General features: G+C 38.0%; 2 protein-coding genes and 1 long non-coding RNA gene across 5 annotated transcripts; 1 reads left to right on the top strand and 2 right to left on the bottom strand.

Moving 5' to 3' along the window:
* The first annotated feature begins 806 nt into the window (after positions 1-806).
* psmd4a (proteasome 26S subunit ubiquitin receptor, non-ATPase 4a) lies at positions 807-11,719 on the top strand. The gene is made up of 10 exons (XM_083544386.1): positions 807-925; positions 4,175-4,315; positions 6,419-6,533; positions 6,617-6,703; positions 6,793-6,861; positions 7,208-7,423; positions 8,732-8,840; positions 9,238-9,369; positions 9,759-9,814; positions 11,206-11,719. The coding sequence occupies exons 1-10, from the start codon at positions 900-902 to the stop codon at positions 11,386-11,388; spliced, it is 1,134 nt and encodes a 377-aa protein (XP_083400512.1). The 5' UTR covers positions 807-899; the 3' UTR covers positions 11,389-11,719.
* Positions 2,629-4,156, bottom strand: LOC310727712. The gene is made up of 3 exons (XR_014534077.1): positions 4,031-4,156; positions 3,033-3,261; positions 2,629-2,819 (listed from the first exon to the last, which is right to left on the bottom strand). It is a non-coding gene; the product is annotated as an uncharacterized lncRNA (long non-coding RNA).
* A 170-nt stretch (positions 11,720-11,889) lies between the features above and the next one.
* On the bottom strand, positions 11,890-24,625 carry LOC310727609 (uncharacterized protein). 3 transcript variants are annotated; one of them, XM_083544237.1, is made up of 5 exons: positions 24,465-24,625; positions 19,527-19,763; positions 19,159-19,434; positions 16,890-17,174; positions 11,890-16,781 (listed from the first exon to the last, which is right to left on the bottom strand). In XM_083544237.1, the coding sequence occupies exons 2-5, from the start codon at positions 19,725-19,727 to the stop codon at positions 16,758-16,760; spliced, it is 786 nt and encodes a 261-aa protein (XP_083400363.1). In that variant the 5' UTR covers positions 19,728-19,763; positions 24,465-24,625; the 3' UTR covers positions 11,890-16,757. The 3 variants fall into 3 exon arrangements, with proteins under 3 accessions (XP_083400363.1, XP_083400361.1, XP_083400362.1); XM_083544235.1 differs by having other exon boundaries at positions 11,890-16,785; positions 24,465-24,624; XM_083544236.1 differs by lacking the exons at positions 19,159-19,434; positions 19,527-19,763; positions 24,465-24,625 and having other exon boundaries at positions 16,890-17,008.
* Between the last annotated feature and the right edge of the window lie 489 nt (positions 24,626-25,114).

Below are 25,114 nucleotides of genomic sequence, written 5' to 3'. Positions count from 1 at the left end.
CTGGGCTTATTTCTCACCTTCCTTAGGATCATTGAGACCCCACGAGGTGAGATCTTGCATGGAGCCCCAGTCCGAGGGAGATTGACAGTCATGTTTAGCTTCTTCCATTTTCTAATGATTGCTCCAACAGTGGACCTTTTTTCACCAAGCTGCTTGGCAATTTCCCCGTAGCCCTTTCCAGCCTTGTGGAGGTGTACAATTTTGTCTCTAGTGTCTTTGGACAGCTCTTTGGTCTTGGCCATGTTAGTAGTTGGATTCTTAATGATTGTATGGGGTGGACAGGTGTCTTTATGCAGCTAAAGACCTTAAACAGGTGCATCTAATTTAGGATAATAAATGTAGTGAAGGTGGACATTTTAAAGGCAGACTAACAGGTCTTTGAGGGTCAGAATTCTAGCTGATAGACAGGTGTTCAAATACTTATTTGCAGCTGTATCATACAAATAAATAGTTTAAAAATCATACATTGTGATTTCTGGATTTTTTTTTTAGATTATGTCTCTTACAGTGGACATGCACCTACGATGTCAATTTCATGTCAATTTTCACCCCTCCATGATTTCTAAGTGGGAGAACTTGCAAAATAGCAGGGTGTTCAAATACTTATTTTCCTCACTGTATGTATATATATATGTATATGTATATGTATATACGTGTATATGTATATGTATGATCGACATACATCGTTTAAAATATAATTGTGAATATTAATATATATATATAATATAATATATTAATGAGTGAGTTGTGTTAGCAATTCTCTTGTAAAACAGAAATACACCGATAGGAGGCGTTAGTAAAGATACCGAAAAACTCTCAGCCAATCAGCTGCGTCGTTATGAAAAGAGTGAATTGGACCAATCAGCATCCGCTTTGTTAGTGAGTAGAAACGTTCCAAGATGGTGCTCGAAAGCACTATGGTCTGGTAAGAAATAATATAATTTGCTTTCTTTTGGGTTTACATGAGCGGTTCGGATGCTCGGGGTTTGATGTTTAGAGTTTTAAAGGTGTAATACATGTTTTAAATGAATGACTCGGGAAACGGGATCGAATTGAATCGTTCAAGTGATCTCGGTATTCTCCTGAGTCATTATCGGTCTTAGCTGCTAGCTAACGCGTTCACCGTCTGGTTAAAGATGCGTTTTATCACAATTATCCTTTTAATGTAGAATAATTACGATAAATAAAATGTTTATCAATAATAGTTTGGTGTAAATGGCGGAGTGCGCTTCATTGTTTCACAGCAGTGACCGGATCAAGGCAGCTGAATAGGATAGTAGGATAAACCTGGATTCATTATTCTTTCTTATTCGTGTTATTTCTCTACTGTACTTACCTCCTTCTTTATGTTCTTTTTAAATTATTTATACAAATAATTAATCACTTCATTACTAGGTCGTCTCAGAGGCATTATTGACACGTTATCAACCTGGCTATTGTTTTCCGTTGTTTTTTGTCACTATGATGCTGAAATGTGCTAGCTTATTTAAAGGTGCAGTAGTCAATAAATACACGAATAGAAATATATATATTTACTTAAAAAAATTTTTTATAATTGGCCTTGAGATGTGAACAATTATAAAAATCGATGTTTAATCCCTGGCCTTAGCACAAGCACCGGTTTGGAAAACTGACTTCCGGGCCGGAATGCTTGCTTGTTATTGGATGCGTTTCCTGTCAATCAATATACCGGCCGCCGTGGATCCTGGGGGCGGAGCTTCGTGTACATAGTGAGGTTGGGGAGTAAAGGGAATACAATGTTTACATCAATAATTACATTAATTTATTTTTAATTCAGTTTGATAGTGCTTTTAACAATGGACATTGTCCCAAAGCAGCTTTTTGGAGATAGTTATAAAATGAAAAGAAAAAGTTTATTAAAAATTTTTTACATCAATTAAAAAATAAACTCCCAGAGATGATCTGAGGATAAATCTCAAGAGGAACCCATCCTCATCTGGGTGTCCATGAAGCCACTGAAGACTAATAAAAAATAGTAAGTTGATCAGGGTGATTTTTCCTCAATTGTGTGTCTCCACAATCACACTTCAAAATCTAGTGGAACATCTCAGAATAGTGCAGGTTATTATAACAGCAAATGTGAAATGTGATGCTCAAAAAATATTATGGGGGTCCACAAACTTCTAACATGGCCCCTTTGTTGGCAGACCAACTTAATACTAGTGAGCTCTTTTTTCCTCTAGTTTTCTCATTAGAAGGTGAAATTGACGTTTCTCTTTGTTCTGGCAGTGTGTTTTGAATAACTGTCTTGCTTCATGAAGAGTTTCTCCTATTTTTTCTGTAAATTGAAATAGTGTGCTCCAGTAGACTTCTGAATCCATTTAGCTTATTCCATTAAATAAAGCGGGTGATTGGATCAGAAGTACTTTTCCTTTTTATAGCGCAATACTATATATACTAAAGAAAATGAGACGTCTCTTAAAATGAACAAGTAATCTGTTTCCTTTTTAGAAAAGTTTAAAAATGTTATCACTGAAATGGCATACAAGAACATCTGTGAAAACTAAACCCATTTAATGCATTTAATTGGCATATTACATCAAAATACAAATGTATAAAGAAAAAATATGAACAATTTCAAATTGCTTCAAAAATGGTAAATGCACTGAACAGCGTTTTGGTATGAAATTATCCCAAACTTTGGAAACTTTCTGTCGTTTTCCTCGGCATGAATCTTCTCCTCACTCCTCGCTGTTTTCTCCCTGTTTTCTCATCCATTCTTTCATTTCGCAGGGTCTCCTGTGTTTCCCTGTCAGCGCTCGCCAAAGTTTAGCGGGTGGTGCATCTGTAATAATGGTCTGTGGGGAAACGTAGTGCTGTGTGTAGTTAAATGAAGTAATGAGGCAAATAATTTGCCTCAATGCTTTTTTTGTATTTGTTATTCGATCGAAGAATCGTTTTATCCTTAGAGGGCCTGTCAAAAGTTTGGAAACACCTTGTCTATCATTTTTAAGGAACAAATGCATGTTCCTTGTGATACTAGTATTGGTTTCAGACCAGTTGTTGCTTACCTCTGTATTTGTTTGTGAATTTTAATCCGGCCTTTAAATTCATACAGATGTCAATGTCTTCTTTGTAGGATATTTCAATGCTTTAACAATGATCGGTTTTCTTGCTTTTCGTGTTTTTTTTTTTTTTAAGCTATCATGCTTGCTTTTCTCCCATAGACAGCTCTTGGGTCTTCATGTTGGTTTATCCTTTATTAACAACAAATGCAGTCTTTACACGTGAAACCCAGGGCTGAAACCAAAAGTATAAGTTCAGATAAAAATAACTGCAAATGAAAGCTGAAATTCTGATCCATTCTCACATGTCTTTCCATACAGCAAAAAAAACATGAATTGGTCTTTCCATTCCAAAATGTTTGTAGGGGAACGCATGATATAGCGTTCTCTCTCTCTCTCTCTCTCTCTCTCTCTCTTACAAACAAAAGTTTCACATGTGCATTTTATTGTTTGTTTAAAAAAAAGTTTTTTGGTTGATTAAAAAGCTATTTTGCTTGTTATATATTCCAGGGAAGCTTTCACCAGCTCAAAAAATACGTGTTATGAAAAATATGGCAGTTTTCCAAAAGAAATGAGATCATACTTTGCACTCGGATCAGGTCTCAAACTAAAACTGGAAATTCCCTAGCCATGTTTATTTTTGTTTCCTTGTTTCTCTTCTACATAACATTAATTGTTTTTGTTCTTTATAGATTTGTACATTTGTCATGAGTGATACATTTTGATGCCACTGAATTCAGCACAGATGTAGATCCTATATGGACATGAGGTGCTTTTGCTTTCAGGAAAGTGTAGAAATACTGTTGCATGTAGCAATAGTCTAAAGTGGGAATCTTTTTTTTCTATAGGGGAGGCTGCTCTCATTTCGCTTACATATTTACAGTTAAAGACAACAAACTTTATCATTATTTAGTACAAGGGAAATCGGGCAATACCCAAGCAAACAACTGGGTTGGCATAGCAACAGCATAGTACAAATACATATAGTTATAACGTAAACTTACCACACTAGTATCTTACTGACGAAGCCTGATCTCTGCTATGGTTTATTCTCTACGTTTTAATGTAATGCCGAACTTTATCTAAACAATGCCCACAATCTCTATACTCATTCATTTTCACTTTCTTTTTTTTTTTTTGCTTTCCAGTGTAGACAACAGTGAGTACATGAGAAATGGTGACTTCCTGCCCACGCGACTACAGGCACAGCAGGACGCTGTCAATATCGTTTGTCACTCAAAGACACGCAGCAATCCTGAAAACAATGTCGGGCTCATCACTATGGCCAAGTGAGTACACAAAGAGGGTTGCTGTGATTCGTATTTAAGTAGGTGTCATCTTCTGATCGATCAGGAATTGTGGATAAAAAAAAGCAGGACAAGCAGTCAAGACAATAAAGGAAAGTACACAATACTTACGTAATTCGCTGTACATTTTCATTCAATGACTGATGCTTTCATGCTGTGCTTCGATGACAGCCAGGTACAGCTTGGAGCTGTCGATGGACTGGGATTGCATGGCATGTGGATACTACAGTGCGCTGATAAATGAATGAATTCGGTATGAAATTTTTTAAAGCGATCGTCACGGAACAGATGTTCACACTGCACCAGTGTGGAAAGTTAAATTATGCCACTATGTCACCTGTGAAAATGTCGCTCTGGGTGCGTAGTTCTAGACCCTTGTAAATCAGATTTGATTACTGTTGTCACTGTCCGATTAGTGCCAATTTAATTTAAATTAATAAACGCATAAATCGAAATGTATGCTGCGTGGACAAAAAAGTGTGAGGACACCTGATCATCATACACCGTTCTTTCCAAAGTTGAAAGCGTACAGTTGCATAGAATGTCTGCGTACTGTAGTTCCATCGTCACCATGCCCCCATGCACAAAGCGACGTCATCTGTGATGACACGGTGTGTTAAAATTGGAGTGGAAGAACTCCAGTGTCCTGCACAGAGCCCTGAGCCCACTGAAAAGCTTTGGGATGAAACGCAGATTGCACCTCAGCTCTCCCCACTGGCCTCACTAACAGAGCAGCAGGTGAAAAGCTATGGTCAGGTGTCCATAAACAGGTGGCCATGTAGTGTATATTGCATCATGACAATGGTCCGAATACATTTTCTGAACATGACCTCTGATTGCATAGTGGCACATGTACACTGGAGCATCATTTATTCCAGTACGCCGTGCTGAACGATTCGCAAGAGATTTAGAGTTTTAACTGGAAACTACTTCTGAGTGAGGTGTTATCAAACACAAATATCTAGTGATTTCCGTTAGTGGTCCGATTGACAATGTAGGTAGTGTATGACAACCTTTTGTATGAAGGTAAACCCGTGGTGTTTTCAGAGATGCAAATATAATTTCAGTAAGTGTAGCTACATTTTATAGTGTGCTTTAATTGTGTGCATCTTATTTCAATTCGAACAGCCTTCATCATCTCCCTAAGGAAAAAAAAAAAAATAAATAGACTGGGTAAATGAGTGGACTTAGTTAAAATAACACACAGTATAAAAAAAACCCTTTAATTAACCTTACGTGTGTGTGTGTGTGTGTGTGTGTGTGTGTGTGTGTGTGTGTGTGTGTGTGTGTGCCGTATTTTCTGGACTATAAGCCGCTACTTTTTTCCTACTCTTTGAACCCTGCGGCTTAAACAACGAAGCGGATTTATGGATTTTTCTGGGGTTTTTCCCGGTTTCACGAACTTCAAGCCAAAAACTGAGCCCCATAACATTAGACCAATGAAATTGCCGAACGGGTTGAGGTGAACCAATGAAACTCTTTATATTAAATCGGATGCGCTCCCACTGAATCGGGCCGCACCACATCATAAATATGGATGATGTTCCTCTGATGTTTGACCTGCCGCTCACTCGGACTGTCAACAGGAAATGCGAATCATTCGTCACACTGAAAACAACCAGGCATGAAAAAACTCACTTCACCTGTGTTCTGAGCTGCACGGCATCAGGAGAAAAGCTTCACCGATGGTGATTTTTAAACGCACGACGATGCCAAAAGAAAAACTCCTGAGAGAAATTGTTGTGAAAGGAAGGAGGAAGACAGTGAACAATGACTTTCTTGGTAGGCTACTGTTTAGATACAAGCCGTGTAACAGACACTGTCTTTCATTAAAGTCTGTGTAAAGTTCATTAATTTCAATGTAGACACCTGCGGCTTATAGACAGGTGCGGCTTATATTTGGGTGCGCTTAATAGTCCGGAAATTACTGTGTGTGTGTGTGTGTGTGTGTATATGTATGTATGTATATATGTATATGTGTATATATATATATAATTTTATTTATTTATTTTATATACAAACACTCACACACCTGATTACCTGATTTGTGCTGTAGTATATGATTGTGTGGGGTTGTGTTTGCAGTAACTGTGAGGTCCTGACTACTCTAACGCCAGACACGGGGCGCATCCTCTCCAAACTGCACGCCGTTCAACCCCGCGGCAAGATAAGCTTTTGTACTGGAATCAGAGTAGCCCATGTGAGTCCTCTTCTGTTGTTCAATACACTGACCTCTACATGTGTCCTGCCGAGACATGCTTTTATCTGTGTTTGTGTTTATAGCTGGCACTGAAGCACAGACAGGGAAAGAACCACAAGATGAGGATCATCGCTTTCGTGGGCAGCCCAGTGGAGGACAATGAGAAAGATGTAAGCATGTGTGGGATAAGTGTTCAGACCTTTTGATTTAAAACTGTTGGTGACTAGGAATCTAAATTGAAATAATTTCTTTTTCACAGCTGGTGAAACTGGCTAAGCGTCTGAAGAAAGAGAAAGTCAATGTGGATGTGATCAATTTTGGAGAGGAGGTGACTGGTTCTGGTTCTATTGGTTAATTAGAAGAACTTATGAATTTATTTTTTTTCTGTAGTGTGTGAATCAATACTATTTCAAAAATTTCTTCTTTTCCAAAACATCCATCACCATGGTACATGTTTGCTAGGGGGTTTGGCCACTGCAAGTTACCTGCTTTCTAGTAAATCTGTTTATTTTTCAACCATGTGAGCAGCAATGAGTAATGGAATTAGCTTTCATGTTAGGAGTGGACAATAAAACATAAGCTACTTTAGACCTGCTGAGACTGGGTGTGGATATGCCATGGTTTTCATCACTGTTTTATCGTTTCACCCTTTTTTTTTGTTGTTGTTTCTGTAGGAGGTGAACACTGAAAAGTTGACCGCGTTTGTAAACACCCTGAACGGAAAGGAAGGAACGGGTTCTCACCTGGTTACTGTGCCTCCCGGCCCAAGCTTGGCAGATGCTTTGCTTTCCTCTCCTATTCTGGCAGGCGAGGGTGGCACCATGATGGGTCTGGGAGCCAGTGACTTCGAGTTCGGGGTGGATCCCAGTGCTGACCCTGAGCTCGCTCTGGTAAGATTGCAGTACTGGGAAACAAACTTTCAGATTTGGAGACGGTTTTTGTCCACCCTCATCCTGGTCAAACACTGATGATAAGCATAGTGTTCTGGTTTCTTCAATTGCGCTATTTGATTTCCTTCTTTGATTTTATTTCTTTATTTCTTAGTCTCTATGATGGGACTCAAGTAAAATATACACACAAAGATGAATCTTTAAAGAGAAGGCTTTTATATTTTTTTCAAAATATATACTAAAAAGAATATAATTGATATTGTATTTCTGAAAAGTCAGATTCGCTGTGTCTGCTGATGAGGCCGCTAACCTTGCTGTCTATTTGTTTGGTGCGCCTCCTCTCAGTCTTTTGTCTATTTTATACAGGGCGCATAAGATCCTGGGGCTTCATTAGCACAGACTAATCTTAATAAACTAATGCAGCTTGAAAGATGCCAAATTTAGAGTATTGAGTGGAATTTGTACTATTTTTCGAGTTGTCCGTGTGCTGCAATTGTATTTGTAGAACGTGTGGTTGAGTGTTTGTAGGATTTATATGACGGTAGTTTTTATTATCAGCAGATGAACTGATTAGATTATTAAATCAATTCAAACAGGATTCACACAGCAAGCTCAAATGTCTTAAATGGTTTTTCTTCAATAGCTTCCTTAATGGTTGAAGTATATTTTAGGAGCAGTTCTGGCATACAATGAGTAATAAGAAAAAGTAAAACTTGACACCAACTGCATCAAAATGAGTGACTCAACAGCCTAATCTAGTTTGTTGTAAATCCAGAAAACTGAAGATTCTGTTTAGAATAGCCATTTGTAGTTGAGTAGCTTTTAAACCAAGGACACTGACTGAGGGTTGGTACCAGGCTGTGGATAATTTAGTACTGGGTTGCACAGATATAACTTTTATTTGATTTTTAAAAAATTTTTACTTTTAATGGTCTGCAATGTGTGATTAAACAAAAAAAGTATATTTTTATTGTAGCATTTATACAAAATATTTTGTGTATGTATATATTTATATATACATTATTTATATATATATATATATATATATATACACACACACACACACACACATTATTTATATATGTGTATGTGTATGTATGTATGTGTGTATGTGTATGTGTGTATATATATATATATATAAAAAAAATAGTAATGTGCATGTTATTGCACGCTGCAATGTAAATACGCCCCGCCCCGTCCTGGTTCATGAAAAAAATAGCGCAAAACTTGTACGGGTTGCAAAAAAAGTTAGGATTAATACGATTAGAGCGTTAAACATCTCATGTATGTCCTCACTCTCCCCATCAGGCTCTGCGTGTGTCCATGGAGGAGCAGAGGCAGCGGCAGGAGGAGGAGGCTCGGAGAGCGGCTGCCCAATCAGCTGCTGAAGCAGGAATTACCACTCCAACTGCTGATGGTAGGGATAACATCAAGATTATAAACGTACACCTTTTGACTCGAAAGGAATCTCAGGCAGTGACTGTGGTGTAGCACATTGTTTCACTGAAATGTTTGTAATTAGTATTTTAGTACTCATAAAGGTTTTCATTGTCATAGTGAGCAGCATGGTGTTTAAAACGAACCTTATTCAGTAAGTATAATTACAACGTGCAACTCAAGAAGAACGAGTATGGAATTGGACTGTAATTATTATAAATAGTCTTCAACAATGGCTTAGAATTGCAAGTTGCATGAGTAGTTCTGCATTAAAAGACTAATGATTAAACTGTAATAAATGGACATTAGGTGTAAAGTAAACTGAATTGAATTGTGTGATTTGTTAGACTTTACAAAAGTCATCTTTGTATCTTCAGAATCAGAGGAGGCTCTACTGAAGATGTCGGTTTCTCAGCCCGAGTCTGGTGTGACATCACTGCCGGACTTCAGCAGCATGACTGAGGAGGAGCAGGTTGCCTACGCCATGCAGATGTCCCTGGCTGGAGGGGGTTTGTTGGATTCTTTTTTTTATTTTTTATTTTTATGGAAAAACCAGATTTTCCCAGCAAGTGATTTAAAAATCCAGGCTTATTTAAAAAAAGCCACTGAATTAGACAAACAGGTCACTCCAGGCTTGGTATCTTTTCAAACAATGCTAGGTCCTATTTTCTATATTATCTAGTAATGAGGACCGATTCTAGGCGGTGAAATACCAGATGAAAACTGCATTCTTTCATGTAGAATTGTGGCTTAAAATCTTTCAAAAACATTGTATATAAAGGGTTTCATATAATAGTTAAAACAAGTAAACCAGCTTATAGGATTTATATAAAACCAAAAGCTGAATATTTATAGAGGTGTGCAACAGTTAAATATAAATATTCTTTCTACTTTGCAGAATTTGGTGAATCGAAGGACACAGAAGCTCCAATGGACACTGCCGAATCAGCAAAGGTAGAGGCACCCAAAACCTACTGCATACGAGACGCGCAGTCTTTGAAAAGGCTGAGTGTGTGTGGTCCAGTGCAACTATAAGCCTATATGTGATGTTTTCAGCAGACTAATCTGTTCTCTGATGATGATCTCTGATCATCAGTTGATCGTAACCATGACAGTGGTGGAAAGTTACAATTGAAGATCTGGAAAGAAAGAGCAAGAAAGAAGGCTACAACAAAGTATACACTCAGTTTTTAAATGATTTCGAATGGACAGAACAGTGATGAAGACTGTTACTGTTCTGGTCACTGCTCAGATGCATTGAAACTGTAAACAGCAGGAAAAATTCCCACATGCAATATGTTACCTGTGTCGTACATATACACGATATGACTAAATGAATGTGGACACTTGATCGTCACACCTATATGTGGTTTGTATACAAACTTTGAAGCACACAAGAGAACAGAATCTTTGTATGCTGTTGCATTACAGTTCCCCATTTACTGAATCTTAAAAAAAAGTACAAACATGTTCAAGCATGAATATTCCCCTGCCCAAAAAAGAACTCATGGCGAAGACATGGTGTGTTTAGGTTGGAGTGTTAGATCTTGAGATTCTTGCACATTTCCTTACTTCAGCACCACTGAACACATTGGAGTTAAACTGGAATACTGACTGAACCCCATGCAGCTAACTTCAATACCAGGCTTCACTAATGCCCCCTTGTGTGGCTGAATGATTACAAATACCCACAGCTACACTTAAATCTGGTAAAAAAAAAAAAAAAAAAGCCTTACGTTTATTATAACTAGAGGTCAACCGATTCATCGTGTTTGCTGATTAATCTGCACCTATAGTTGATTGCCGAAACTATCTGCAAAGCCCTGATAGTTTCTCCAGCATCCAGTCTGCTTTTAAGAGAGCGGCCTCTAGAGGCGAATCACTAACTCTGCGTGCTGTTGGGTCAAAAAACAGAGACAGCACTCTGCACAGTGTGATTTATTTTGAATTAATAATTTTTTATATTATATAATGTTCAGATTTATTTAATTTAGCAAATTTCCATGATTCAGTACTATTTTATTTTAAAAGGATAAATGTTGGTCATTTGCCTTCACTATAGCTTTGGAAAATTAACAAAACTGGACTTGTGACTTGATTGTATGTGACTAAAGTTAAAGGGTAAAGTTAGATTTCTTTCAAGATTATTGGCAATAAAATATTTGTCAGCATGTCCTAAATCTCTATATATTTACTTGACAATTGCTTATTTTGTGTTCCCTGTGTGTTTCTTGCTTCTTGACATCATTCTCTGTTTTAGAGGTGACCAAAAGATTGTAAGATGCATTACTGGTGAAACCTCCACTGTTGTATTTAGTCACCATATACTTTCTCATTTACAACAGGAGGAAGATGACTACGATGTAATGCAGGACCCAGAATTCCTCCAAAGCGTACTAGAGAACTTGCCGGGTGTGGATCCCAACAATGAGGCTATCCGCAATGCCATGGGCTCCTTAGCTTCTCAGAGTGGAAGCAAGCCAGATGGCAAAAAGGATGAGGAGGAGGAGGATGAGAAGAAGAAATGATCGCTGTAGAAAATATCATAACCGGATCGACAATTCCTTTGAATAAGATTGGGGGGGAACAAAAAAAAAAAAAAAAGAAAGTGAGACAGATGCATATATATACATCCGAGATTCTGTAGTCCAATGTGTATGAATGAATGAATGGTGGGTAATGACACATTTTGCAGCATTGGATGCGTACTAATTTGCTGAGATACTCCTGGGCAAAGCCAGTACCTCAATTTCACACCGCTTGCATATTATGTTTCTCTTGTGGTTGCTTGCCTCTCATGTCCATACCTATTTCTTTTTCTCTTTCCATTAAAACAAGTTTGTTTAAGAATCCTTCAAATTCTGCCCTTTTTTTTGTTTCTTTTCACTTCTCCACTTAAAATGAATTATCCAAAGTTTTTCTTATGCATTTATCAGACATTTCTAGGGGTGCAGTGAGCTATAATTAATCCATTCTGCTCATGTCTAATCATTTTTCTTTCTTGTTTTTAACCACCACCACACAGTACATCCTGTAAGTAGTTTTATTAAAGATTTTTTTAAAGGGTCAATGTAAATGGCTCTAGAGGACTTAACAAAACGTGCATGGAAATATATTCAGCATAATGAACCAATTAGCTTGCATTCATGCATCTTTAAAAAGTCACTTTTTTTTTTTACTGATACAGTAAAGAAATGCATAAAAAACATCAAATACATTTTTTCTAATACAATTTCCAGTGTAGGTCTATATATCATTGAATAACCATAGTTCTAGCATACAGGATGACCTACATACATTTGTAAACAATCTATCACTTCATGACTTAGATTCCCATAAATATCAAAATGGTTACTGCAAAAGGAGAAGGCACGAAATTGATATGAAAATAAGGCACAGGAGGGAAGGGAGAAAAGGCAGAGGGAAATATTTTCTTGTATCTGTAACCGTGTCTGATGAGTACATAATAAAATAGCCTTTTGCAATACTATTACGTGACTCTTGGTGGATGAAGCACCTGTAACATTCACATTCTTTCATAATACTAGAACTATTTACCAAAAAAAAAAAAAGCAGCTGACAAAGGTTGTAGGAGTCATTCAGAGAAATCTCTAAAGGTGTGTATTCCCTAACGCATGCAGAAAGTAGTGTTCGAATAATTCTCTATGACTGCCTAATTTTTCAGAGCAATCTGCACATTCAAAGATCTCACCCTGTATTTCATTTTCAGCAGTGTTCACAGTGGCGGCTGGACCCTCCAATAATACACTTGTTTCAGCGAACTGGGTCGGACTATTTTGACTAGGCGTGTCCTGAAAGTTCTCAGACCATCCTTGGCTTTCCAAAACCTGGGGTTGGTTTTTGAATTTGTTTTCTGAATTTTCTTGAGAAATCTTGGGACATTCTTGTTCAGAAGGTCCAATGCTGCCTTCTTGTGAAAGGTCCTCGTCAGCCGAAACTAGATTAATGACCGGGACCCTTTTTGATGTAATTGAAAGATGAGATGGTATATAAAGTTTATCTGGGTGGGGGTATTTAAAAAGGCTCTTCTTTGGAATGGCATCGAGGTCAAGAGTTGATAGCAGAGACCTGTTTGTAGAAGATCTTGTGCCTCCAAGGGCCCCTGAGGTAGATTCATGGCTTTGGGTGGACTGCACTTGTTTTTTTAATTTTCTGGTATGACATATCTGATGAGCAAACAGTAGATCCCCGGTTGAAAAGCTGCTCTTACATCTATTGCAGTTGTGTAGAAATGTGAAAGGCTCTGATGGGAGCGGAGGGAGGAGGCTGACGCAAGAACTATGAGTGTTTAAATGTTCGTGTAGACTTTTGTTATTTGGAAAGGACAGATTGCATTGAAGGCACTGGTGAGAAATGGCACCATTGTGAAGGAGATTGTGCTTAAGCAAGTTTGTCGAATTACTAAAGGTCCTGGAACAAACATCGCATTTTAATTTTCTTGATGGCTGCTGAAGACTGCACTGGTGAACATGCAAGTCTAATTCGCGGGCAAAGGTTTGGCAGCAAAGGGGGCAAGTGTAGGGTCTTTCCTCAGAATGGTTTAGCATGTGCATTCTATACGAGCTAAAGAAGTGAAATAGGACGTTGCACTGTAAACAAGTATAACCTTGGCCTTTCCGGCGATGAATTTTCTGGTGCAACCAGAGTTTGTTCCACCTTTCAAAAGAGTGGCCACAAGGCCCGCAAACGTATTTAAAAGTGGGGGCATGTGTCTGCATGTGTAGGCATAAAGCCCTATATCGCTTGTACCTCTGACCACAGCGTGGACATTTAAATCTCCAGAGTCTTGGTGATATTATAACACATTCCTGAGACTCATTCAAGGAGACACAAGTCATCACAGAAGGTGTGGGTGATGAGGGTAGGTGACTATCATGAGACACATTTCCCGACAATGTTGAAGCCTGTATAAGCTGAGAGGACTCGGGCATAAGGTCCCTCTGCAGATTGCTTGGAGTTTGGGAATTCTTGTGCAACTGGCCAGCACTTGACAAAGAATTGCCATTGGGAGCCTCTACAGTATAAAGGTCAGCTGGTGGACTATCCTTCAAAGAAGTGCATTTCCTGGAGTCGCTATGCAAGCTTTCCGAAAGTAAAGAACCACAAGCCACCTCCTCCCCACTTGTCTGACAACATACTCTACAGTGTACATCGACTACAGAATCCTTTTCATAGCTCTGTCCACAAGCAAAGCACAGATAGGATGGAGATTTTGTGTGTGTTTGAAGGTGAAGAGTATACTGACACCACTTCTGATAGTGTCCTTTACATATTTGGCACTTGAAGAACATTGGCGTATTTACACGACTATCGACTCCATTTGAGATTAGAAAGCCCTCAAGATCACAATAGTCTCCATTTAAAGGCGGTTTCAGATTGCATAGTTTGGACAGTTGATGCAGCTGCAGTGCAGGAAGATCACCAAATGCACGAAGACAGTGAGAACAGGAGAAAGACCTATCCCCTGTGTGTCTCTCAGAATGCTTTTTCAGAGCCTTGAGACGATCAAAACCTTTAGCGCAAATGGAGCAGGCATAAGGTTTAACTGGCCAGTGGGTCTTTTTATGGGCTACTAGCTGGGAAGATGTCTGAAATTTTTGTCCGCACGTCTTACAGGACATGAGCTTATCGCAAGCATGTTTATCAAATTTCCTCAAGTAGCCAGTGGGAAATTTGTTGTCATAAACGTTGCAAATTATTCTCTTGCTATGTGTAGGGCCCATTATTGGGGCGTCAGGTTTGTTGCCTTCTTGGCTTGGTTCGTTATTCCATTTTGATGCCTTTACATGAGTCATAAAATGGGCCATCAAATCCCTTTTTTCTGAGAGTTCTTTCCCACAGCATGGGCATGGCAAAAGAACAGACCGGAAATGGCCTTTTCTATGGGATTTGAGTTTGGACAGCTGAGCAAAGTTCTTCCCACAACATTCGCACCTGTAAGGTTTTTCGCCTGTGTGAATACGCTGGTGAAGGGTATATGCAGAGATATGACGGAAGGATCGGCAACAGTACTTACAGCTGATATAATTCTTGGTTACTTTAGTACTCTTGACAGCATGAGCCACTGTACGTGTGTCGTTATTTAAAGCAGTCACATAGTCCTCGACGCTGTACTGTGTAGATCTGTCTATTTTCCGAATGGAAGAAAGTGCATTTGTTTCACATACTGGATTCTCACTGCCAACATCCTTATCAGATAACTCCCCTGGATGTTGATCAGATGCTTTCAAACTTACATCCATCTTTCTTGACCTTCTGTTCTTTACCGTTTTGCTAAACGCATTGGTAATGCGAGAACGGAATCCTGTTCTGTTAACAGTAGACTGCAGAGACAATTCAAAAGAATCATCACTGTTTATCTCAGTGCTTAGACATTTCATTTTGTTCTGTTTTTCACACGATATTTGTTTCCTGCTTTGTGTCAAGTCTGCATCGTTGTGTTGTGACTCCGAAGGCATTTTCAGTAGTGTATTACTAGGATTTGAATCCAAATCTTTAATGCTGCTTCGAGGACCGTTTTCATGCTCCTCATTATGTTCTTCGGTCTTTAACGCCTTCTGAATATGATTTGCTTGTGAACCTGAAGAAGCACTGAATACCTGGCCAATGTGGTTTTTGTTTGATTTTCTGCGCTTTTCTACTAAAGATGGTGACTGCTGTTTTTTCGCTTTCACGAGGATCTTTTTAAAATCTCTGGAAATTTTCCGAAAACGATGCTCCTGCAAACCTTGAGCGGTTTCCAAAGTTTTCCGACTTGTTGAAAACGCGTTGGCCATTTTCAGTAGTTTTCTCTTTTTAAAGGAAAGGCCAACTCTTTTTTTTATTTGAACAGAAGTACTGACATTGCTAAGATTCGCCAAGGAAGACTTGAAATCAGGATCAATTTTACATTCAGGCTGCACAAAGAGAGTGGAAAAGTTTTTACAGGGTTCAACATGGTCTGTTTCTGTCTCAAGGAAATCGGTGGGTGTTTGTGGAGTCCCAAAGTTTACCTCAGACGTGATCATCTTACTTGTGTTTTCTAAGCTAGAAACACTGTTCACTTTTGCGTCAGGGTTTGAGCTATCAGTCAAAGACTGTGATTGCCCTTGGGAAACATAATGAGCAGGAGTATCATCGCTGACTGTTCCAACATTCATAATATTCAGAGTAATTATTTGTCCTGTATCGGTTTCATTGTCAGTGTTACTTGTCATCAGTGAGGTATTGTTTGCATCTGATGATGCAGGTTCAAAAGAACAGTGATTTTGACTACAGGTAAGTTTATCATTAGGCATAAATGACTCTCCAGTTTCTTTTTTTTCCACCACCTTGCAAGAATTTTGACCAGATGACAGATTAGACTCTTCACTCTCTATACAATTGTTCGAAATTTCCACTGGAGTTGGGGAACCCAAAGAGTTAATGGTTGGAACGTTCCGATTTTGAAGGTTACACACAAGTCTTTGTTCTTTGTGAGAGGTAGATGCAGAATTTGGTTCGGTGTCAACCTTCAAATGTTGACCAGGTAAACATTTGGGAAGAGTTGTGTTATTGTCTGTACAGTTCTTAGTTTGGATTTTCATACATTTCCCAGTGCTGACGATTTTACATGACTGAGCAGGTTCGCTCGATGTTCTATGAGAACTATGTTGAACAACTTGTCTCAACACTGATTCATCATTCCCACTACTGTTTGACATGGTTAAAGAAGCACAGGAGATGTATCCGTTGCACTGCTCGTGCATGTTAGATCTGATTGGATTAATGGTAGAATATGAATCCTGTGTCAAAGAGCAAACCTCAGTGGCATCATGAAGTCCCACCGATGAGCTGTCTTTATGCATCCCGCAACTGGTCTCACTGAGCACCTTGACATTTAGTGATAAGCCATCAATCAGGGGATCCACAAATTCCATAACTGTCTACAAAAAAATACAAATAAAAAAAACCCAGCAAATAATTGTGATTTTTATAATTTTTTAAATGAATGCAATTAGTTAGGATTTTACTAAAAATCAAAACCCACCTTCTGTTGGAAATCTTGATTTGGCACAAAAGAACACTTCTTAGTGTCATCTGATAAAATAATAACCGCTGACTCTTGTGCTTCAGTCGTCTGTCTTCTTTCTTTCTCGTGGATCTCGTTATCTACGGGATCATAACTCTTAGCAAAATCCACTGCTCTTAACTCAGCTGAGGGATCATCAATCAGTGGTGATTCATACACGTCCACCAGTAGATCTTGCACCAGTTCCATCTCGTTATTCATCTCGAAGGTCTCTTTGGTCACAGGGTTGTCACTGTTCACGTTCTGAATGAAATGGAATGAAATGAAAAACAAGCTGGACTGTAAACGAAGGTTTTTATGTAGTTATACACTAGTTATTTTAACAGGAACACATGTAACCCTGGACAGGCTTGCATTTGCTAAATTCAATTTGGTAGAGAGCTTTTAACAATGGATATTATACCAAAGCAGCATTACAGAGATTAAAAGGTTATAACATTTGAATTTCTATATTAGTGCTTATAAGTTTATTCTTCATTAGTGTAACAGTAGCAACAAAAAACCTGAGATGGTGTGTGGAAGAAACCTTGAGAGAAACAAGAATCAAAACGAAACCCATCCTCATCTGGATTGCACCAAATGTCCATTTCAAGTGTACTGTTCAGTGATGGGAGGCTTAAATGCAGAAGTACTCATGCAAATTGCACTTCTAAGCCGTTGTAGCAAATTGTTTATATTATTTACATTCCAAATCTATCCACCCAATCTTCTGTTATTCAAAAACAACACTTGTCACAACTGCATAAGCAGAAAAGCATCTTAGAACACGTGATCCTGAGGTTTAAGGATTGAAACAGATTTAGACATCAGGTTCACTCCCGTCAGCTAAGAGGTCTGTACATTGTACATGTATTACTCACTTAGCTGGCTCTCATGACGCCGTTTCAATCATCCCAACAATCCAATCTTTCAAATCAGGGGTTTGGGGCATTTTTAATTGAGTAAGATCATCCTGGCAGCTGTGATACAACCAATCTCAATGAGGGTAAATGCATTTTTGTTATTTTGGGTACCATTGATTTGTCTCCAAGAAGGCATAATCGTGGTTCCAAAGGTTCCAAGCCAAGCCACTCAAGTACTCTGAGAATTCTAAACCAGAATGGCCCAACTAGAGAACATTCCCAGATCATATGTAAATAAGTTACATTTCCAGCATAGATCATTTTCAGCTATCCCCATTCTGTATCTGCAGTTACACCAAGCATTCATTTATAACATACAGAAGCAGTCTGCCCTTCACATGGTGACCTAAGATAAGCATACACAGGGTTATCACTTGAATTTGTTGTTGACTGTGTCTGATCTGCAGATATTTCCAAACCCACAATATTTTTTCACCAATTTAGAATGTGACATTCTAATTCCATTCTCATATAAAATAGCCAATTATAGATATTCCTATTTAAGGTCCCCTAAAATACTTAGATGCGGAGATCGGGATCTGCTATTCAAGGCATCTTTTTATTCCATGAGTATTTAGCCTCAACAGGAACGTTAGTTGTAATAAAATTGCAGATTGAATATGCTTGAATAATTAAAAAAAAATGTGTGGGCCTACTGGGCTACAAAACTATGTTGCCATAGCATTTTATTGTTGATTTGAGCAGAGACTGTTAGTTTCTTTAAACTTAATCTTTTCAACCTGCAATTCTTTGCGATCCTGCCATTTCATTCATGTCTCTGATGTAGTTAGAGATGTATGAAGTACGGGTCCCAGAAATGTCAGGCTACTGCAGTACTTTGTCAATAGTCAACTGTGCACTTTCAGCAAGCCTGTGCCCACTGTTGCTCTAAATTCCCTTGTTTTTGGCTAAGAAGGGTGGACTCTGGTGACATTTGTTGCTTTGCTGAACACCAAGTTTGTAACAAGTGGTTACAACAATTTGAGTTGTTTCCTGTCAGCTTGAACCCATCAGGCCATACATTTATGGGCTATGTTTGATTGTTTTTCAAACCATTGTCTAAACTCTAGAAAAACCCAACATATTAGCACTTTCTAAAATACTTAAACAAACCTATCTGGCAAGAACCAAATACCATAAAATGTATTTATCAAATAATTATCAAACTCCGTTCCAACATGAACTAAAATTTTTGTCCTGTATGTGCATGACCTGATGAATTACATTGTTTCCACATGACTAGCCTAAGCTGCATGAACGAGCAACCATACAGATATTCCTAATAAAATGGCTGACATTTTCGTATATGCATAATGTTTATTTACCTCTTTTTGTGCAGCAGGTGGCTGGTCATTCACAGAATTATAGATGTTAGTCACTGATTCTTTTCTCCCAATATAACCTTCTGGAATGTCTCTCAAATCTTCCATGCTAGGATGCTGGTATGCTGGAAAATTGGATTTCTTGATTGGTTCAGGTGTTGTTTCAGACGGAATTTGCTGAGAATCTGGAGGATAAGCCATTGAGGCATAAGAAGTAGATGAAGGTGATGACAAAGATGCAACTTCAGGAAGGATTTCTTGCATCCTTGCAACTGCCCCCTAAAACAGTATGTAAAGTTTAAAAAATATTTATATTATACCCAAAGCTTGACATATTTAGTAATCATAAAATAAACATCCTAAATGGATACCTGACAATGTAGTGATTCTGGAGATGCATTAGCAACATCTCCATCCCACTTTTTGCTATAATTCTCCTCAGAGACCATTTTTCCACAGGCAGAGGAAATATCATTGGTATTATCCAACACATGGTGTTCACAATGTGTATTTTCTGCTACTCCATAGCTCTGCTCACTACTGGCACTCAAAGATGGGAATTTGCCATCCATACTTTCGGTAAAAATGGCTTAACTCTGTTTTTTCATCTGCATGGCATAAAAATATAAAACGTTAAAGCATTAATCAAACTACAAAATGATTCAGCAATTAGCGTGCTTCTAGAATGAAATATTAGAGTAAAATACTGCTTGACATGCAAAATGTAATTACACAGATAATACAACAGCTGGAAGGCCTAAATTCTTTGTTGACGTAAACTCAACTTAGTTATGATAAATCAGTGAAAAGGTTTTAGAAATTGTTTGAAAAAGTTTGGAAATGCCTAGTATTTAATGGTTTTTGAGACACGTATGCTCCATCTGTTCACATGCAACAAAATAGGTGAAAGGCAAAAACACAGCGAGTGAAAGTTCTGTGGTCCGATTTTTTTCCTCTAACAGAAGAATTATATGTAAGAGTCAATGAAAAGATGTTAGCAGACTGCCTCACCCCTACAGGTAAACATGGAGGTGGAAGCTTAATGGTTTGGGGTTGTTTTGAAGCAGGCAAGGTTGGAGACTTATTCCAGGTAAAGGGAATACTGAACCAACATGGCTACCAATCCATAAATCATCACTATGCAATTCTGTCTGAGCTGCAGGTTAATTGGACTCAACTTAGCTGAACTGTCCATACAATGAGCCAAACTCTAAGTGTTATTTAGAGATCAAACAGTCAGCTGGATTATTATCATTCATGGAATGACCTGCCCAGTCACCACACCTAAATCCAACTGAACTGCTCTGGGATGAACTGGATCGCAAGGCCAAAAAGAAATCTCTAACTAGTGTAGAAGCTTGGTAAGTTTTAAAAGAACCATGGCAAAGTATTTCAGCTGATTTTCCAATAAAAATAAGTTAAACATCTGTACTTACTTTATATGTTTATTTAATCAAAGAACAAAATCTTTAATCTGTTAACCTACGGTAGTTTGTTTCATATAAACGGAAGAACCATGTACGTGTCTGAAAAACTTTAAAAAGACTAGGTGTTTCCAGACTTTTGACAGCTGTTGTACTACTATTTTATTAATTTTTTTAATGGAGTTATACTCAGTTAAACTGAGATTAAGAATAATTTAAAAAAAATCTTGCCTCTCAAACAGTATGAAACATTTTGTATATATTATATAGAAAAACAAATAAGATTTATTTTCGGTTACTTCTGTGTACTGACTCGTTCTCGTTCTCTTAACGCTCACCCAGGGGAAGAAAAATCTGAGTGTCTCAGCAGCTGTGTAGGAGCAACAAGAATAGTTGAGCCTGAATAAGAGCTGTGCTGTTTCTGAATGAACTGTTGTGAAATGTTTCTGAATGGGTTAGGCATGCTATGAATAGAATGGAGACTTTTTTTTTTTATCTACACTTTTTTTTTATCCAAAATTAGCAGACCTGGGGTGCAGTAATTATCTTAAAGGTGGTCAATTTTTCACTCCAGCTCAAGTAACACATATCTTAATGGTTCTAGCTTTGTGTACTTTGTGGTTGTTCAGGTAGGAACAGGTTCAGGTCTCCTAGCTGAAGTGAGGGGAAAAGTTCATGCTACTGCATCCCATGACATCTGGTACAATTGTGTGTCTCTGAGTTTGTGGTAACAGTTTGGGGTTCACGTAGACCAAAATAAAAAAATAAAAAACACCCCGAGTTGAATATTTTCAATTAAAAGCATGTCCCCCATAGTGATTCGTTCTTCCTCCACTACAGCAGTTTGCCAATTATTATTTTTTTTAATACATGAATGAAAAGGGGTTTTATTACTTACTTTTATAGCTTCATATTTTAATGATTTATATTACCATGCTGCAGTTTAGGGATTACCAATAGCTATATGGCCATTCTCTTTTGAAAATGAATGAATTTGCAATGATTGATGTTTCATCAGTAAACAGAACTTCTTTTCTCAAGCTATTCTCAAGATTTTAAATGTATCCACAAGTGCAATCTCCAGAACTATCAAACGCTATGATGAAACAGGCTTTCATGTAGACCGTCCTAGGCAAGGAAGACCAGGAGCTACCTCTGCTGCACAGGATAAGTTTATTAGAATTTCCAGCCTCAGAAACTGACAATTTACATAAATCCTTCTCGGAGTACAAGTGGCAGACCATGGTGGACAAAGTACACAAAGCATGTACTTGAGTAGCAGAGATATAGTAGGTAAAATATTTCTCCAGTAAATGTTGTGCCTTTAAACTTTTAATTGAGTAAAAGTACAATCGTATTTGCCTTTAAATGTACTTAAGTGTCCAAGTACTATTTATTATGGCTATATGACTATTTGCTTAATTAACATAGTTTATGTGAAAAGACTCTAATGTTACTCTTAACACACCAATCTTTTAATAGAATAATATTTATTACTGATATCTGAGAAATATTATTAGCCCAAAACCTTCTTTTCAACGACTTGCTGTTTAACTCACACTGTGCTGTATTGTTTGTGCTAAGTAGATACCACCAACCGGCAACAGCAGTTTTAGCTTGAATGATGCCCTGAGTAAACCACGGCGTGACCCAACGTCTCCAAGATAGTTAGTTTCAACTTTAAAAAGCTCCTCTCTGCTTCAGCTACAGTCACTGGATGAGTAAAATCGATTCTCAGATCAGTCCACAAATTTGGACACATTTCTGAGAGCTTTCATTCATGTATAAATATCTCTACATTTGCATTAATTGCACAAATAAATACACGTCACTGAGCGCAATTTATAAAACTGTCAAAAAACAAGAACCATAGAACTCATTGGCTAATTGTAGCTATAAGATACATACAACATCTATATCCTGACAATATATTTCTTTTAAATTAGCATTTTAAGATAGTACTGGAAATTCCCCTTAGTATTCAGTACAATCGCAGAAAACCTTTATGACATCACCTCAATTAAAAGGAAACCAAATCAATAAATGATGTTTAACTACAATCTAAATGTGAAAAATTGTTTTGTAGCCAAGCTACACACATTATAATTTATAGTATGTAGTTTACCATAATGTTATGCAAGCTAAATAGAAATATTGTTGCTCTAGGTGTAAAAGCATAGCAGGCAATACAGTGTAACCTAAATGATATACAGTTATTAGCCTATTACATTAAATGCATTAACCTTTACTATTCTAAGAACGACATGAATGACAGAACTGCATACACACCTTTCAGCCTACTTTTTTAAATTGGGCTCCTGAGAGTTTAGACCTTTTTTTCTATCCATAATAATCACAAGACACAATAATTGATGACCGAGCTCCACCGTGATTGGTAGCTTGCTGCATGTTTGACCAGTGAAGTTTTTATCCACTTATTAATAAAAAGGAACGACTAATTTTGCAAAATGTAGTTAAGTCATATGTACTGGAGTTAAGTACATATATGAGAAAAAACTACTTAAGTGCAGTAACATATTACATTTACTTCGTTACTGCCCACCACATAATTCAACATCCACTGTTAAGAAGAGACTGCATGAGTCAGGCCTTAATGGTCGAAGTGCAGCAAATAAACCTTTACTTTAGAAGAGCAACGTGCAGATGAGACTTGCTTGGGACAAGAAACACAAGGAATGGACATTAGTTCAGTGGAAAACTGAACTACCTGCCATTGGATGGTGACGTCTTCGATTGAGCTGGCGATGGTTTCTCATCAACAGCCTGGGATCCATGAAATTACAGAGTAAGAACAGGAGCTTTGAGGATGTATTTGGACTGTAGTTAATGTCAACAGTCTGCTACACTACACTCGGGACTACAGATTGCATCTGATCACCATCACTACACACCTCAACATTGTCCATCTGTAATAAATGGACATTCGGTGCCACCCAGATGAGGATGGGGTTCACTCTCGAGTCTGGTTCCTCTCAAGGTTTCTTCTTTATGCCATCTTTGGGAGATTTTCCTTGCCACAGTCGTCACCGGCTTGCTTATCAGGTACAAACTTAGACTTATAAAGACCATCTTATTTATTCTTCATCACCGCACTATGCTCTGAGATTTATTAGATGTAGAGGGGTAAACAGATTGTTCCTGAATGAATGGTTCCCACTGTGAAGTATGGTGCAGTTGTGATGGTGTGAGGGTCGTGCATTTATGGTTGATGACAATCAAAATTGTGGGCACAATTAACAAGCATTGCTACCACAGACTTTTGCAACGCCATGCCATCCCAACCTGGTTTGCACTTAATGGGACCGTCACTTTTTTCCAGCAGGACAATGACCTCAGAGTGAAGAAAAAGCAGCCAACCAGCACTTAACACCTCTGGGAACTTCTCAAGATTATTAGAAAACCATTCCACATGACCTCATGAGGCTGATGTAGAGAATACCAACTGCTGATCATCAAAGCAAAAAGTGGTGAAGAATCGAAAATTGAGAAAATAGATTCTGGGTTGTTTAACACTTTTTTTTTAAACTACATAATTCAAAACATTCTGCCATAGTTTGGATATGTTCAGTATTAATGAACAATGTTGAAAACAAAACAAAAAAACAATGAATAAGTAGGTGTGTCGAAACTTTTGACCGGCGCTGTACACAGTAAAGTTCATTACTGCATTAATAAGTTATGCCTTTTTTAATATGAAAACTATCGACGGCACCGTTGAAAAGTTACTTTAAAACTTCATGTAAACAATCTGCATTCATTCACATGAAACTACACCGACATGCCATCCGACTTTCTTCCAGGAACCAGTCTCAATTCTCCAAAAAAGCACGTAATGCTCCACAAACCCCTCTCAGATACACTCACCTCAACTGGTTCTCAAGTCACAACGCATCACAGTCGTCAAAAATCTAGGAGAAACTTGAACAACTTCTTTTTTCCATACTGACGCGAGTTTCTGCCTTCCCGTTGGCGGCGTGTTCCCCAAGCACAACATCCGCCCCAAAACCGGAAGTTAGTGACTTTCAAAGAAACCGCGTACTCTAGGATATTACGCCACCTCAGGTGAAGGTGGGTGATATACCAGACTGCTCACAAAATTCTAAAGTAGAAATAAACTAGGTAAAATATTATGCAACTGAAAAAAAGTGCTCCCTTGAAAATCTCACTGGAGTAAAAGTACAAAATTTGCCTTAAAATGTACTTAAGTATCCAGAGTACTAAGGTTTGTTATGGCTACAGTGTCCTATCATAACTTTTGTCACAAGACTTTTGCTTAAGCAACTGAAAAGACTGTTACTCTTAGCGCACCAATCTATGAATAGATTTTTCTTTCTTTCAAAATGTTCTGTTTGCTGTTGAACTGATGCTAAACTGTATGTTGGTGATAAGTGCATGCCACCAAGCTGCAATCAAAACAAGTTCAAAACAGAGCACGCTCTACACTGATTGGTGGCTTGCTGTAACAATGCACAAAGTTGGATAAACTGGTGTTTGTCCAGTTTTTATCTGCTAAT

Source organism: Silurus aristotelis (assembly GCF_946808225.1).
Source record: "Silurus aristotelis genome assembly, chromosome: 6".
Classification (NCBI taxonomy): Eukaryota; Metazoa; Chordata; class Actinopteri; order Siluriformes; family Siluridae; genus Silurus; species Silurus aristotelis.
The sequence above is the reverse complement of the archived record's forward strand: the minus strand, read 5'-3'. Positions and strand labels throughout refer to the sequence as shown.